The sequence below is a fragment of the Symphodus melops genome (genome assembly GCF_947650265.1).
Source record: "Symphodus melops genome assembly, chromosome: 5".
Lineage (NCBI taxonomy): Eukaryota > Metazoa > Chordata > Actinopteri > Labriformes > Labridae > Symphodus > Symphodus melops.
The window spans coordinates 14,755,153-14,770,864 of NC_136695.1; the positions used below are offsets into that span (position 1 = coordinate 14,755,153).

General features: G+C 39.4%; 1 protein-coding gene across 1 annotated transcript in view; it reads right to left on the reverse strand.

Annotated features, from left to right (window-relative positions):
- The window catches only part of adamts16 (ADAM metallopeptidase with thrombospondin type 1 motif, 16), a 47,625-nt gene extending 35,588 nt beyond the window's left edge, over positions 1 to 12,037 (reverse strand). The window contains exons 1-3 of the mRNA XM_079343755.1: positions 11,455 to 12,037; positions 11,237 to 11,327; positions 7,775 to 8,133 (exon numbers count right to left, since the gene is read on the reverse strand). Coding sequence (XP_079199881.1) covers positions 7,775 to 8,133; positions 11,237 to 11,327; positions 11,455 to 11,547 — 543 coding nt within the window. The 5' untranslated portion in view covers positions 11,548 to 12,037. The remainder of the gene's footprint in view (positions 1 to 7,774; positions 8,134 to 11,236; positions 11,328 to 11,454) is intronic.
- Between the last annotated feature and the right edge of the window lie 3,675 nt (positions 12,038 to 15,712).

A 15,712-nucleotide genomic window follows, 5' to 3' on the forward strand; every position in this document is an offset into this window, starting at 1 on the left:
TGCAAACACCACACAGCTGGGAAAGATATTGTACTGCATTTGTGCAAGTGAATGTACCTTTGTCAAAGCGAACAGTTGTGTGCATACCTGGGTGAGCATTCAATTAGGGATGCTTCTTGTTTAAATTAGTCAATCTTGCACAAGCACACCTCTACAAGAGATGTATTTTGGGTTGCTAGAATGAGCCTCACTACTGATTTCCCCCACGTCATCATCACTTACTAACACAGGCCTCTACCTGCAGCCTGTCAGCCACAGATCAGGAAACCAGCGAAACAGAGTTCTTGGAAAGTGTTGTGACTGTATTAAGCTCTGAATTTGAGAATGATGAAATCTAAGAATAAAAGCCAGCACAGATGTGCACAATGCGGTTAGAATGACAGCACAGTTAAAAGCTGTTTATATTGTGAAAATGAAAGTTCTCACACATTTGTGTTGCATTTTGTGAGTTATTGGTTCCACGGCAGCTGATTTTGTTCAGTCCCACATGTTCTAAAAATGTGAAGGCACATTATCCTAATATAACAGTAGGGGCAAATAAAGAAAAACTGTGTAAAACTTGTGAATGCGTCTTTGAGACTCTTAAGAGACAATTTGCTTCTGTGTGGGGATGGCTTGTTTAAATCCTACTGTTAACCTGCATGCCCTCACCACACACTATTGGAGAGCAGTTGTTGTTTACAGGTGTGCATGCATGAGGTAATGATCATTTCCCAGCATACAGTAACTGGTGTTTGACAGACAAAAGAAAACCACAGAAATATTTGGAGACATATTCACAGCCGGAAACACTTTTTTTCGCACAGTACTTATCACTATGATTACAATCTTTTAGGCCCCTTAAAAAAGGCTAAAAACATACCAAAACAAAACAATAGTTAAGTGATGTGCTTGAGCCTTAGACAGAGTACCGGTACATGTTTATAACATCCAAAAACTGCAAGGATAGACATTTTGTTTCTCCATGTTAAAACCACATCAAGCAGACAACTGATTTTACTTAGCAACCACAGCAATGCCCTATAAAAGCATAGACTTTAAACCGGATACAAAGTCTAGTCTTCTAAATTGAAAATACAAAAAGATGGTGGGATATTCAAAAATAAAGAAGAAGAATGGAATATAGGGGTTTGCTTGCCCACACCTTTCTCTATTCTGTAGTGATCCCGCCAGCAGACAAGAAATAATCCTCTCTGGGAAGCCCAGCAAGGAACATTGGTTACAATCACACATGACAACCAGTGTGTGATCCTATCGTCTGCATGGCACCCGCCCCAGCAATGTGTAATCACAGGCAATTGTCATAAGTTGGTTCCAAGTCACGGTGAGGCCTCTGACCTTAACTGTGCTGCTGTCAAATGTCCCATGCTAAGTTATTCTTCCATCTGGGTGGTTTGTTTTGCATTGCGAGCATTTGCATGAAGCTGCAGCAGGGTGCCATGTGATAGTTGACAAAAAGGTTTCTGCTGATTTGGTTTCTTCACTTGTACATTTGGGACTTAAGAATTTTGGCAGAGATGAATAATTTCCTTTCATGTTGTTTATATCATATTTTTTATCAGCTCTTTCCAATGGCAGTACAAAAAGAGATGGGAAGGATAAAGAAAAGGAAATCCATGATGGAGAGATACAATCGTGGGACTCACACCTGCAGCCTTTGGACTGGCCTGTACAGCTTGGAGTTTCTACAGAACCTGTCATATTGGTTTTTTTGTTTTGTTTTTTTTGAGTAGGCTGGAGTCAACCACATCTGCTATACCTAGTCTGGTCTACCTTTTACCAATTGTTGCTGAAGTTCTTGTTTTTGATGTTATCGTGTTCACAATTCAAATAGATTAATTGTGGCTCTGCACAAATGTTTGATTTGGTTTGTAACCAAGAAGGGTTCTGGAGATCTTCAGCAGTCTTTGGTGAGGTTCCATACGAAGTTCCCTTAACAAAATAAGGGATTCATTGAGATCACTGTGTATGTGTATTTTTATCTGCATAATGCCAACTATACATATCTTTCACATATAGCTGTAGTGTACTTAAGGATGTATAGGAAATATAAGTTATTCCATGCAGTATAACAACGGTCTCTGTTTCTTTACAACTGCTAATTCTGTTCTACGTCTTTTAAAACATTGGTTCCTTTTCAAAGTTGGTCTCAGATTAAAGGTTTTAATTATTTCTGAACACTTCATGTGAGGTGATCATAAGTAAATCAAAACCATTTGGTTGCAAAGTGAAGAAAATGTAGAGCTGATTTAGTCCATATTTGAGTCTCCTTCATAACAAGAAGCACAAGTAACTCGCTAAACATCCCTTTGTTTTCTTCTCATCTGCATCTGCTGTCACAGTGACTGAAACTACATTTTTCCATGCCTCTGCGTTGAAGTATTTTGTCTTTATGTCGTTTGTCCCTTCAGATATTAAATAAAGATGTTGTATATAGTTTTCCTTGTGTTGGTACATGTGGTAGTCGCCGAAAGCATGCACATTTTCTGTTTAGTGTGCAGAAAAAGTCTTTCTAAATAACAAACCCAGACATGAATTGTACAGAAAAGCATATGTTGTTACAGAATGTACAATGACTTCCTAAATCAAGAAACATAGATCTTTTGCTTTAAACAGCCATCAAACACCACAGATAATCTGTTGGTTTGTAGTCTGTAAACTGAACAGACTTTAAGCTTTATCCTGCATTCATTATACTCAGGAGTATATGTGCAAGCAAGCCTGTAGGTTGGGAGATTAGGTCAGCTACAGCCTTTCCTAAATAGCCAAAGTCATCAGATTACACAGTGCGCTCTACGAGGTGCAAATAGCAGTCATAAAATGCTGAAACACTACTTGGGAGGGTGCAAACAGCTGGACTCTCTGGAGTCAGACGCATCCAGACAGGCAGTGACAGGAACGGGGGCAGGGGGGGGGCGGGAAAGAAACAGTAGGAAAACGGAACTGAGGGGGGAAGCAACCAGTGCATTACTAGGTGCACCTGACTACTGTGTACTGCTCTCTTTCTTTTTGTTTGTTTTTAAGTGGTCTCTCCAGCAGCAACCAATAGAGATAAACAAAAAAAACTGCTAAGATGACAGTTTCTTTTTTTTCTTTTCTCTCAAATACATTAGAGTGCAGTGTCCTTCAGAAAACAACTAAAAATCTTCTTTACTCTTTAAACATTTCAAGTTAATTGTTTGCTGAAAACAAAAAGGCAGCTGCACAAGAATGTAAGTGAAATAACAACTGGAGAAGTTGCATCACAAATCTATCTTACAGCTTTGCAACTTGATCTCAAAATTATCCAATAGAATATGTTTTGACAGTCATGATACTTTACTTTGCATCATGGAAACTGGCTCTCTGATGGACACATTCGAAGCAACTGAAGACAGGAGTTCAAACTCTAACTTCGTGTTGAAAGGACTTATTGGAAAATTGGAAAGATTCTTTGACATTGAACCCCAGAGCTAGACACCATTCCTTAATCAATTAGTTGTTTCACTTCAAGCTGTACTTTAGTCATCTGTTGGCAGGAAGTGCACACATTACACAAACTGGATGTATATCGATTTGGAAAAAACACATTTTCCAAAGTCTCACATGCACACAACTTAAAACCAAATCACCTTTGTCTGAATGAAAACACTAACACTCCTTTAAGATCATTTGATTGATCTGATTACATGTTTTGTAAATTGATATTAGGAACCTGCCAGGACCACACAGCCTGCTTTTCAAAGCTTCATCACATCAATGAACCAACCTTCATATATTTTTGGAAATCCCAGAGGTGGGACGAGTGTGCTCATTCTATTATTACTACTACTACACGGCCCTGAGGCGAGAAACACACCCAACCTTTTACAAGAGGAAAACAGATTTGTAGAAGGAGCACATGCAGCACTTCCCTTTCGTACAAAAAGAGGTGGGTGCATTCAATGTCTGGGTAAAATTAGATAAAGCCATAGACTGTAAATATTAATGTACAAAGCCAGAGTGATGTAACAAATCTGTTACTTCAAAGCCCAACTATTTCTGTTTGCGCTAGCATGACTAGCTAGCATTACAACCTCAGAGCACATCGATGTGTTAGCCTGTCAGAATGTTGCTCAATGTTTTTCGCGTTAGCAGGCTAACATTTTATGATAATTAATCAACAAAAGTTCAGCTATAGCTAATGGGAATTTTCAGGAATAGCATAGACCCTTAAAATTATTGAAGTCAAAATTGAAATTTTCATGGCTAAGTAAGAAATAAAGATATAATGGGATGTTCATTGACTTTATCTTCTAGGAACTTATTATGTTTGAACAAAACTTTGTGAGCAATGTAAAGGCCAATCTATTGGAAAGCTTATTCAATGCAATTATTGCTAAAGCCTGGCTAAAGATAAAACAACATGTTCTATACATGGAAAATATTATTTTTATGTCTTCAGAGTTTCATACCTGCATGGTCCTATAGTACTGAGTCAGATGAAAAGATTGTGCTGAATAATAAGTTACATGATCAGCAAAGTTAATGGACGATGATCTGGGGACTTAATGTCTGTACAAAACTTAGTGCTGAACCATCTTGTACAAATATACTGTATATTTAAGTCAGGACCAAGGTGTTGGGCTTATAGCCCAACAAAGTCATTGTAAAGCTTGGCTAAAAATCAAACAAGATGTCCTATATGGGAAAAATAAAAGAATCATGTTGCCAGAGTTCAATGCCTGTATGGCATTCTCCTCACCCCTCAACTTGCTCACCCCCATCAAAGCCAAACTTAAGAGGATTACGCTGCAGCATAAAGTCGACACAGAGAAGGAGCTGCTTTATGATCTCCTCTTCCACATGTGTGTCACTGTGCAGATTTCGAACCCTTTGGCAGGTGAACAGAGTCAGAGTGATTGGCCAGCTTCTTCTGTTCCTGCTTGAAAGTCAGAGATTTTTATGGTTGAACTCCTTACTGTCATTAAAAGGGGGATAACCACTATATGGGCTGCCAGACGAGGGGAGTTGAAAAGGCAACTTATGACTAAGCTTTACAATGTAACACTCTTTACAAGGGGGGTTTTCAGCACTTCAAAATACCAGTGAAGAAACAATGACCCTTATAGCCTTCATCTCTACATCTTTCTTTCTGATCCATCACTTTGCATCCACCATTCAGACTGAGAAAAATGCAGAATAGGACTCTCCAAAATTAGACTTTGGCCACAACTACAAAGGTTTCAAGATTTTCACGAACAAATGCTATTAAAAACCAGCCTCAACTATTGAAGTCAAATATCTTAACAAAACTTATCCAATTACAGATTATATTGGGTCAAAAATAGCAACAAGGAAATTGAAGTTAACAAAAAACTATAGCTTCCTCTCCCTGATAGATTCAGTCCTCTCCCTGATACAGGTATTGATCTGGTTTCCTCTGGTCAATATTTACCTGCCTCTCACCAAAGAGAAACCTGACCAAAGTACAAGGTTTCCCACCTGCTCTGAGGTGGCCTATTGAACTTTGTTCCCAATTTTGACCAGTCATCGACAAATAATGTGGAATATCTGAATTACACAAACAAGCGCATGTGTATATTATTAGTTCATGTAACACAAATATACTCGAGTACATTAGGAGGACCAATATAAAAAAACTTTTGATATCAAGCACCAAATATGAAAAAAAAAATGCAATTCAGCAAGTGATAAGAGAAGTTAAAAAAATTTAATGTTTAGCTTTCCAAAGGAATCTAAATACTTTTGTGTGCTAATAAAGTAGCTTTGTTTTCCTCATAGATGCACTGACCCAGTCCATCCTAGCCAGACTCAGTCGTGAGAACCACATTTACAGTCTCTGCAACCCTGGACCTTTTGGCTGAATGCTTTATTGGGATCTGGTCTGAGATGCAGACATACACACACAAAGACCCACACTTGCTCTCTTACACACACAAAAGAAGAAGCGTCCCTCGAGATGTGCCATTCTCTGTCTGTATTTGAAGGGGAAGGGGAATTCTCAGACCCAGCAGTGGTCCCACAATAAAACACAAACAGCAAACCAACAAAGACAGGTCTGAAATGTAATGTGATTAAAAACACCAAAAAGCAAAAACTGAAATGAGCTCCTATTGGTTGTTAAAGCATTTGTTTTGATGAAATGATGAAAGATGTTAAATTTAAACAATTCAGTCCCTTTTTCCTGCAACAAGACCTTCCATATTAAAAAGTTTATATGACCACAAGTTTTAATGTTCTCAAGACCTTTTTTGAACTCTGAACTGGAAGACTCATACTAAAGTAAATAAGCAACATTTCAGTGTTTCTCTTCCTTCTGCCCTGTTGCTGCTCTCCATCTCAAGTGATTGTTGAATGTTAAATGAAAATGTGTCCATTTTAGTGCAGAGCTGAAAGGATTATTGTGCATTCATAAAATCTTTTGTTTTGTCCAGACTGCTTAGAGGTCCAGTATGAAGTTGGGTCTTTCTTGGGTGAAGCACTTAAGCTTACTTAGTGTCAATCTTACAATAATGTTTCCTTTATATTCATGCAGAAGAGGAGGACCACCAAGGCAAGAACTGGATTGGAGCCAAAACTGCTCTTAGAAAAGCAATTTTAACCAACATTTTACAAAAAACTATTTGCCTTAGGATGGTTTTAATGTTTAAGAGATAAAAACAACAACAACAACAACAACAACAGAGGTTTGGTTCATTCATTTCAATCCCTCACAAAGATAATCAGTCCTTTTAAACGTAAAAATTCTGCTCACTTTGGACTATAGTATTATCAAAATAAGTTTAATAGCTTTTGAAATGTTGTAATTTAAACTAAATGAACATAATTTCAATTCACCTTCTTTTGCTAAAAAACATACATCCCATCCATCCTTGTCTGTGACAATTTAGGTTACATTTTCTGCACATTTCGTATGATAAATTCCCTTTTTATGTTGACAGCTGTGCTCGCAGTAGGTAATAGGATTACATCCTTGATCTGTACTTCATTTGATTTCAATTTTAGCACCAAAACAAACACTGTTTTTTGGCATTCATTCATTTTGGGGATTTTCCTGGCTAATTAACCAAACATTCTGTACTGCTCCTGGACTCGACTTTTCCATTCATTATTATTCATTAGCTGATTTAGGCAAAGTGCAGTTCATGAGGGATGAGCCAGAGCAAATGATGGACAACAGAGTGAAGGAGGATGTTTCTTGACTCCAAAGTAGCTTCTTAAGTCAACTTAATACAACAATATGACCAGATCAGACAGCAAATGCACTACCTCAAATGATGTTTGAAAGGCAGGTTCATACAAACACACCAAAGGTCTTGATTGATTAATGTTGTCAATTAAGGAGTGCCACACCTTAAAAAATGTTGTTATATCGAGATTGACTGGACTGCTGTTATCTGATTTTTCTTCTTTTCTCCTTTCACACATCCCTTATTCTGTATTTTTTTCAATGACCAGTTAATATCTAAAACGACTGTGAGCTGTTTAGTTTTACTCTGTCTTTCAGATTCAGCATGACAAAAACACTCATGCTACGTTTATGTTATTAGGGGTGCCAGGATGAGCCACACTTAAATTTGGCTTCCATGCTCAATATTTGTTTAAGTTCACAGAGTGTAATTACAGTACTCACTGGGTGGTGCTGCCAACGTTCAAATAAAATATAACATTTCTAGGATACATACAATAGTACATACAACCTTTGAGTACCTACACATACACAAACCCTGATAAGACTACTCCTTTCTCATTATCCAAACCCACCCACCACTCCCAGCATGCTCAGACTCACCATCCCCATGCATGTGGACAGTGCCACCGAGGAGTTGATCCTTGACCTCAGTGACCCCTGGTAAAAGCACAGGTCGTCCTTGTGGTAGGCCCTCAGGCTCTTGGTGCCATTCTTTCCCAGGACCTGGATGGTGAAGCCAGGTGCGATTAGACTCTCTGAGGTCTCCTTCAGCTCCATGTGGAAGTCCTGCCCCAAACCACTCAGACGGAAGTGAACTGTTTCACGACTTCGGTCGATGTTAGTTGAGTCTGTATCTGAATTCAGGGATCTTCGTCGCCTTTTGCGCTGGTGATGGGACACTTCATGAGAGATGTAAACACCTTGGTGGTTGACCTCATACGGAGACACAATCTCATATTCTGTATAAGGGACGAAAAAAGACAAGGGACGGAAGAGAGAGAAAATTTAAGATATGAGGAGATAATTGGTAACATTTGGTAAAATGTGTGCTAAGTAAAACATAAAATCTACATGTAAACAGAAATGATAGTGATAAGAGAACAAAAAATAATTCTACTCCTTGGACACACCAAATACAAAACTATAATATCTAATGGAGGCATTGCAAAGAGAAACTTGCAGTGCTGCTCTCATGGACATTTTTTTATCTTGGCAAAAGTAAGACACATTGTCCTTGTAGTCATTGTAGTCCCTCATTGCTAATTCAATCTGCCAAGATCAGTTACTGGGATACATTGCATGCTGAGTCAGCTCTTACCTTGAGTGCATTACCGACTGAATGAATAAAAACTACAACCCCCAGCCTTACTTTGTAAGTTTTCCTTGACCTGCCTCATATACTTTTGTTGGGAAGGTCAAGAAAGAGTTACAAGAAAAGGAAGGCTTTTAAACAAATCCACCACAGGCCCTTCCGTGGAGAGTGAATCATGTTTGACCTGAGTGTTTTACTACACTTTTTTAGCTACAGCTGCAGGCTGGATAACTGCAGGTCATAAAAGGCGATGGTGGCAGGTCACTGGCCTGGCCTCTACGATTTGTTCAAGGGCTAATGGCACTTTGGCCACAGAAATTGATAGGCTTTCTACAGAAGGTCCTAACACATGAAAAGTAAGTCCTTGGGTTTCACTTCAATTGTTTTTTCAGAGGAAATCACAACAGTTGTTGATATCTTGCCAGTCTTTTGAATAAGAATGGTCTGACTGACTAAATGGAGGGCAAATACAAGGCATAGAGTATGACATTACCTTTAAAACTTTGAATGCATAGCAGTTTGGGAAACCTATGCCCCATATATGCACAGTAATATATAACATGTATTTTTTTCCAATTGACGATGTAATGGGAGTCTGTAGGCAATCATGACACACCTTTATACATTATGCACAATACAATTTAGGACCCAATCAGCGTAGTCTGCTGATGATGAAGCCTTTTCGGGGGTGGGGGGATATTCAGGGGGGGGGGCTTCAGTTGTAACCAGCATTTATCCAGATAAGCAATACAAGAGTTCTAGCTATTTGATACTTCATTATAAAGTTGCAGTGTATTGTTTGCTGGCCCCTACATTATATGCATGTTAAAGAGAATCTTAAAAACAGCAAAAACAGTGGTTGAGGAATATTTATTTGGGTCTGTGAGTCAGCCAATGCATTCTGTTAGGTTCAATTTAGTTCTGAGTAACCTCTAAGCAAACAAAGCAACTCATAACTTCGCAGATTTCTTTGTAGTGTTGAAATGGCCATTGAAAAGGTTCTCAGCCTTGCCAATGATGCATGACCATCATACCAGCTTATGAGCACACAGAAATAAAAGCAACCCAGTGTCAGCATGACCTGCTTTAGCAAGACTGAATAATGAGTAAATATAGCACAGAGACAGACATGTTTTGCCCGAGCAGGGAGAAACATGTAGGGTGACAGACAGTGTGTCATCACTGGCAGTGTGGATGCCTAAGGTTGGTAACTTAGATATTTGGTGCATCTTGAGGTTGGGTAATAGCTCTTTTCTCACAGAATGACTTACACCTTAGTGGAAAAAAAAAAAAGCGTTACTATGACTGCACGTTTTTAAGCTTGGGAGGTAAAGTGAAGGACGGAGAAAAACCTGAAATCCTTGAAGTGTTACATGACTGCAAAGAGCAAACACACAAGTCTCAAGTACTTTCTGTGCAGACAGAAAATGGTCTTATTCTCATTCAATTTGTCCACCTGCCCCCCCCCAACACACACACACACACACACACACACACACACACACACACACACACACACACACACACACACACACACACACACACACACACACACACACACACACACACACACACACACACACACACACACACACACACACACACACAAAGTTACACCAAGTCCACTATGTTTGTTCCGCCTTAACTCAAGACCCAGCTGCAGTGACCCGTGTCTTGACAGTATACAAACAAGGGTCTGCGGGAACAGAGTGCACGCACACACACATGGCTGCTCTGATGGACTGAGACAAGATCTTGCAGTGGGTAATTTGTTGGTTTAGTGGCTCCTGAGTGCCATTAGCACTGATAGGGGGTCCAACCTGTGGGTGCCTATAGGCTTAAACTTAACAAAAGACTGAACATGTGAACTCTTTCCTCACCCATTCTATCAAAGTCTGTATGAATGTGAAACACATTCACCCTGAGCAATAGCTATTAAAGCTCTGGCTGTGAGATGATCTGACGCAGAAAGGGCTTCCCCTCATGTCAGCTTCATATCATCCCCACATGTGCACAGAAAAAGGGAGTTTGTTTGTTTGCATGTGTGCTTTTCATGGTAACTCAGAAAAAATGAAAACAAAGGAAGAGTGCGCAGCCAAAGCAGTTGCTGACTCAGCACAACATAGGGGTTACATCTACAAAACAAAGAACAGATGAAAGTGTCACACAAGCTGCTTGCACTAATTAGTGTATTGACTCTGAAAAGCTCAGTTTATCTTTATTGAACTCCCCAGTTTGTGACTCCCCAGTGGGTTATAAAAATCGAAGTGTATTAATATGAAAGAACCATTTATTTATTTTTACCATTTTAATGGCACATACATACACAAATATATATATATATATATATCTATATATATATATATATATATATATATATATATATATATATATATATCTCAGACTATTTGTCAATCAAATCACAAAGTTTAGGACATTTTAAGTTACTACAAATAGTTAAGGCTATGAACTCAATATAAGCGCCACTGCTGCAGCACACACTGATTGCTCTGTTAGGGTGAGGGTCGCCCCCTAGCGGCGAAGAGAGAAAATACACAGCGCAGGTGAGCAATGTTTGATACCACTAGAAGGATATAGTCAGTGGGTGGCTTTTTGTTTAATCTTTTTTAAACTGATGTAAGAAATAGTCAGACAAGTCATAAACCAATCTTTCCAACATAATAAAAAATACCAAAGTCATAGAAACTCTGATAAATCAGAAACACGTTTTTGTATTACTCTGAGCCTACCTGTATGTTGAGGTAAATTGAAAGATCGCAGCAGGGCCGATACTTCGTGCTGAGATTCCACACTATCAGCACCATTATTCAACAGTATGCACTGCAAAGACAGAAAAAAACAACAACATGTAAACATCATTTAATATGTGCAAAGATAAATAACGCTAATTTATTATTCATCGATGACACTTTCAAAAGCTTTGCATGCATGGGAGATAATGACTTACTTTGCTCAGTTTGAAAAAGTAAAAAAGATAAAACACGAAAAACAGGGTCCACCGTCTCGACTCTGCACAAACTGGTAAGAAAGCCATATCCATAGTTCACCTTTGCGCACGACCTGAAGCTTCAAATACCCAGCCGCAATCAAACAGTCCAAATAGTTTTAAAACCCAGTCCAGGAGCAGAAGCAGTTCTACAGCTGAAAGAAGCATCAATCAGTTTCAGATGCAGGTTTCTTCTTCACTCTTGTTCCTTTGGTTTCCATTCATTTCGTTGCGCAGTATCCCAACGCGTAAAATCTCTTGAACTCCAGTTCTCTTTCCCGGTCAGCATTTTCCCTTTTTCCATTCAGACAGTCCGACTACTACCAAAAAACCCCATCTCTCTCACTCTACTGAGCGCGCTCTCTCGCCCCATTGACCCCCGCGGACCATTTTGACTCCCAGTGAAATCATGTGATTGTCTTAAATAGGCTGCGTCTCATCTAGGCAGTAAAAAAAATTCTGTTAAAGACGCACGGAGTACGAATCTGTCCCCCCCACCCCCCGGAGTCTGACGAGGGAGCACTGAACACATTGGCTAATGAGGATTGTGTGTGTACGCTTGTGTTTTGAGGTGGGGGGTGGGGAGGGGGAGTTAAGTACAGCCTGTAGCCAATCACATTTGACACCTGTGCTGAGAGATGGGGTTTGTGTTGGTCCATCTCTCAGGTTTCAGGAGGATGTTTCAGAGGAAGAATCGGTGTGAAAAGAGGTTGTATATTTTTGTTGAGGGAAATCCTAATCCTTCAACACACTGTAAAGTGAGTGCAATGAACGGTTTGCTGTGTTTTCTCCGAATTAGGTCACTTTCAATTAATGAGGCATTTTAATGTATAAATCACAGGACATACTATTTGCATGAATCCAGTAGTCTGGACTCTGTAACCCAAACATGACTTGGAGATTACACCCTGGGGCAGCTAATCAATAATTTGTGATGGATTAGGGGCTTAAACGTAACCCCTGACCCTGTTTAATCCACTCGTCATTCCCCCCATCTCGCCTGTATTCTGCAGCTGCACTGATAGGCATGTTGCCAACATTTCTAAACTCCCCACAATCATTCATGGAAGTGCTTTAGCAGTGTAGGAGCCAGAAGCAGGGAGCGCTTGTTTCATATTGTGGAGCATTTCATCCTCCCCCAAAAGAAAACCAGATGAGTTTTCTGCTGTGCTGCTGCAGAAATGTATGTGTGACAGTTTACAGTGTGATCCTCTTGGCACAGACTCAGATGTATCAGAGTCAGAGAAATGAGAGGTGATAGAGAGTGTCTGTGGAGTTCTACCCTTTGTTGTCATATCGTAGACTCTGTTCCACAAGTACGTATAATTATGAAACTTTTTTGAAAGGGTTCTTTGATTCCCAATAACATATGTTTTAGAAAATGTGTGTTTTTTTGTCTTAATCATACGGTTAATTAAATTAAACATGAAGATATGTTATATGACCACTTTAACAAATTATCAACAGCATGCCTGATGGGTTTTGAAGTGTGACATCTTTTTTTGATAGAAGGCAAACAAAAGAGTCCATGCATATTTGGTGTTCAAGTGTCCAGAAAAGTAGCACACAGCCATAATGCCAGAGATATGGACGGACAAAAAAGGAATCAGGTTGCTGCATTTGAGAAAGTGATGAGTGAAGGCATTCATGACAAGTTCAAGTGAGTGATGGACGCCAGAAGAACAGAAACTAAATCAAAAGTGGGGCAGGACATCAACTCTCCATAGCAAGGTGCAAGGTGTTACAAACTTCTTCTTACAAACTCACTGTATCATGTTGGGTTAACAATAGTGTCACAAAGAAAGCTGCATTTACCTATTTGAATGGGATAGATGAAATGACTTGCATAATAAAAACCAAACAACCACATGTGTTCTAATGCAACTCCTGCAGATAAGAATGTAAATGTAAGAACATTGTCATCCTGAGAGTAATATTGCTCTATGCCTTTAAGCTGATACATATTCAAAACTTTCTTCCAGATTTCTGCCTATGTTTGCCAATTCTGTATTTAATCAGTGACTAAACACCATCATGAAGACAATTCCTACCATATGTTTGAAGACTCAGTAAATCTTTACAGCGTCAGCTGCTGCTGGAGTTGTATCACCCTCTCTTCCCTTACATTTACAGACATGCACACACCCTTGACTTGCACACTGCAATACAACACACTACTCACGTGCACGTAGGTGTCTGTGAATGACAACACACTGCTAGCATGCACGGGTCAGTATGATCGGTCAGCAATTTCAAATGCACAGAGCTGATCTGGAACGTTTCCAAGCTTTGAACTTTGAAACACTGTGACAGTGTTTTGTTGGGAGACCGTCAAACACCCTGACAGTTACACACTTTATAGTGTGTGTGTGTGTGTGTGTGTGTGTGTGTCTGTGTGTGTGTGTGTGTATGTGTGTGTGAGTGAGTGAGTCAAGAGGAAGGGGGTTAGCAGGTACAGTAGTTTAAGAATAAATAGAAGTTGCTGTATTGCTTGAAGAAGTTGAGCAGAAAGAAAACCCCCTGTGGTCTGAACTGAGCTGGATGCCGTGAGTGATTTGACCTTTATACCTCCGAGCTCCTGTATGCCTCTCTGTCTCTCTGCTTGCCTGCCTGTCTGTCTGTCTGTCTGTCTGTCTGTCTGTCTGTCTGTCTGTCTGTCTGTCTGTCTGTCTGTCTGTCTGTCTGTCTGTCTGTCTGTCTGTCATTGTAGAAATGCAACAAATAGCCCCCTCCTACACGCACGCATACACACAGTATATACAGTATTTACAGTATGCAGTGCCTACAGGCACTTCTAAAGCCTTATGTGTCCCAAAACTTCACAACTTGCATAGCAACTGTTCTGCTACAGAAATAGTTATATAACTAAATTCTGTTTGGAGTCTTCAGTATTTGTAATCAGTAAGTATTAATGTGGGGTCAGGCTGGTTTCTTAGCTCTGGACAGATCCAGAACACGTTTTATTTGTTGATTGTTTGTTTACAATTGTCTTTATACAATGCTGGCAGTAGATTCCTTTAGATGTGACATCGGTAGATCAAATATTTAGAAAGGAGAAATGTGCTGAAATTGTGTTTGAACTTGTGTATGTTTTGATTTCTGACTTCCTATACAAGTTTGTCTGTATGTTCTCTTAAACAATCAATGTAATTCTGTATCTTTGTGCATAAGTGGGATTGTCAACTTATGCATGCATCCCTGTGATTTGTTTTGGTCTTTATGATTGTGCGTGTGACTGGTAAGCTGACAGCAGCTGTAAAATTCCTCTCTGAACATCACAGAGGGGAGGCTGATGGGAGCTGACAGGGAGCGAGAGCGAAAGGAGGTGGGAGAGGAAGATGAAGGTGAGCGAGGAGCAGGGGGAGACGCTGGTTGGCAGCTAGCTTGACGATCGAAGGTTCGGTCTGGCTTTGCAGAAAATCTGAGCTGCTGTCGAAGAATAACTATGTCTTTAGGGTTATTTTCTTGACCTCATCAAATGTAACCCATACACCTGGGATGTATCAGCTCAGGGTGAAAGAACTGCTTCCTTTAAATATCTACAGAAGAGCCTGAAGTCTGGCTTTCAGCTTTTGCTGGACCTTTTCCCAGCTATCCATTCATTGAAGAACATCTTTTATTTTTATTTGTTTTATTATTAAAGATTAACTTTATTATTATTACTTTGTAATGACCCGTTTTTCTGTTTATAATACAATCCCTTTATGTTGACTGTGTTAAGGCTGGGATGGGTTTTATTGAGTTAATGTGTGGGCTGCTGTATAGATGGGGATTAATAATACATTGCAGATAAAGACACAAAAGCACAACATAAATGATATATTTGGATTGATTGATTGATTGATGTCTTCATTGTGAACATCATGTATTTTTTTCCACCACCAAGACCAACAAAAAAACTCACAAAAGAATGGTGCATAAGACAACTGGCAATTCAAAATATGTGGTTTAAAATGAGTGGGATGAAGTTTGAAGTTATCTTATCCCACCCACTCTTCATTAATAATTCATTAAATAATTCAGCAAAGGCTTCCTTATTTATCATGTTGGTTAGATCACAAGTTTCAAGAGTAAACGTTGGAAACATTTCTATATCAATCTGATTCAATTAAAAAAACCATCATCTACTGTAAGCAAAGCTACTGTGTGCATTGTCCAAAGACAGCAGTGTGCTTTGCTCCACATGGTTTATCTTCAGTGTGACTGAATCTGAGCTGGA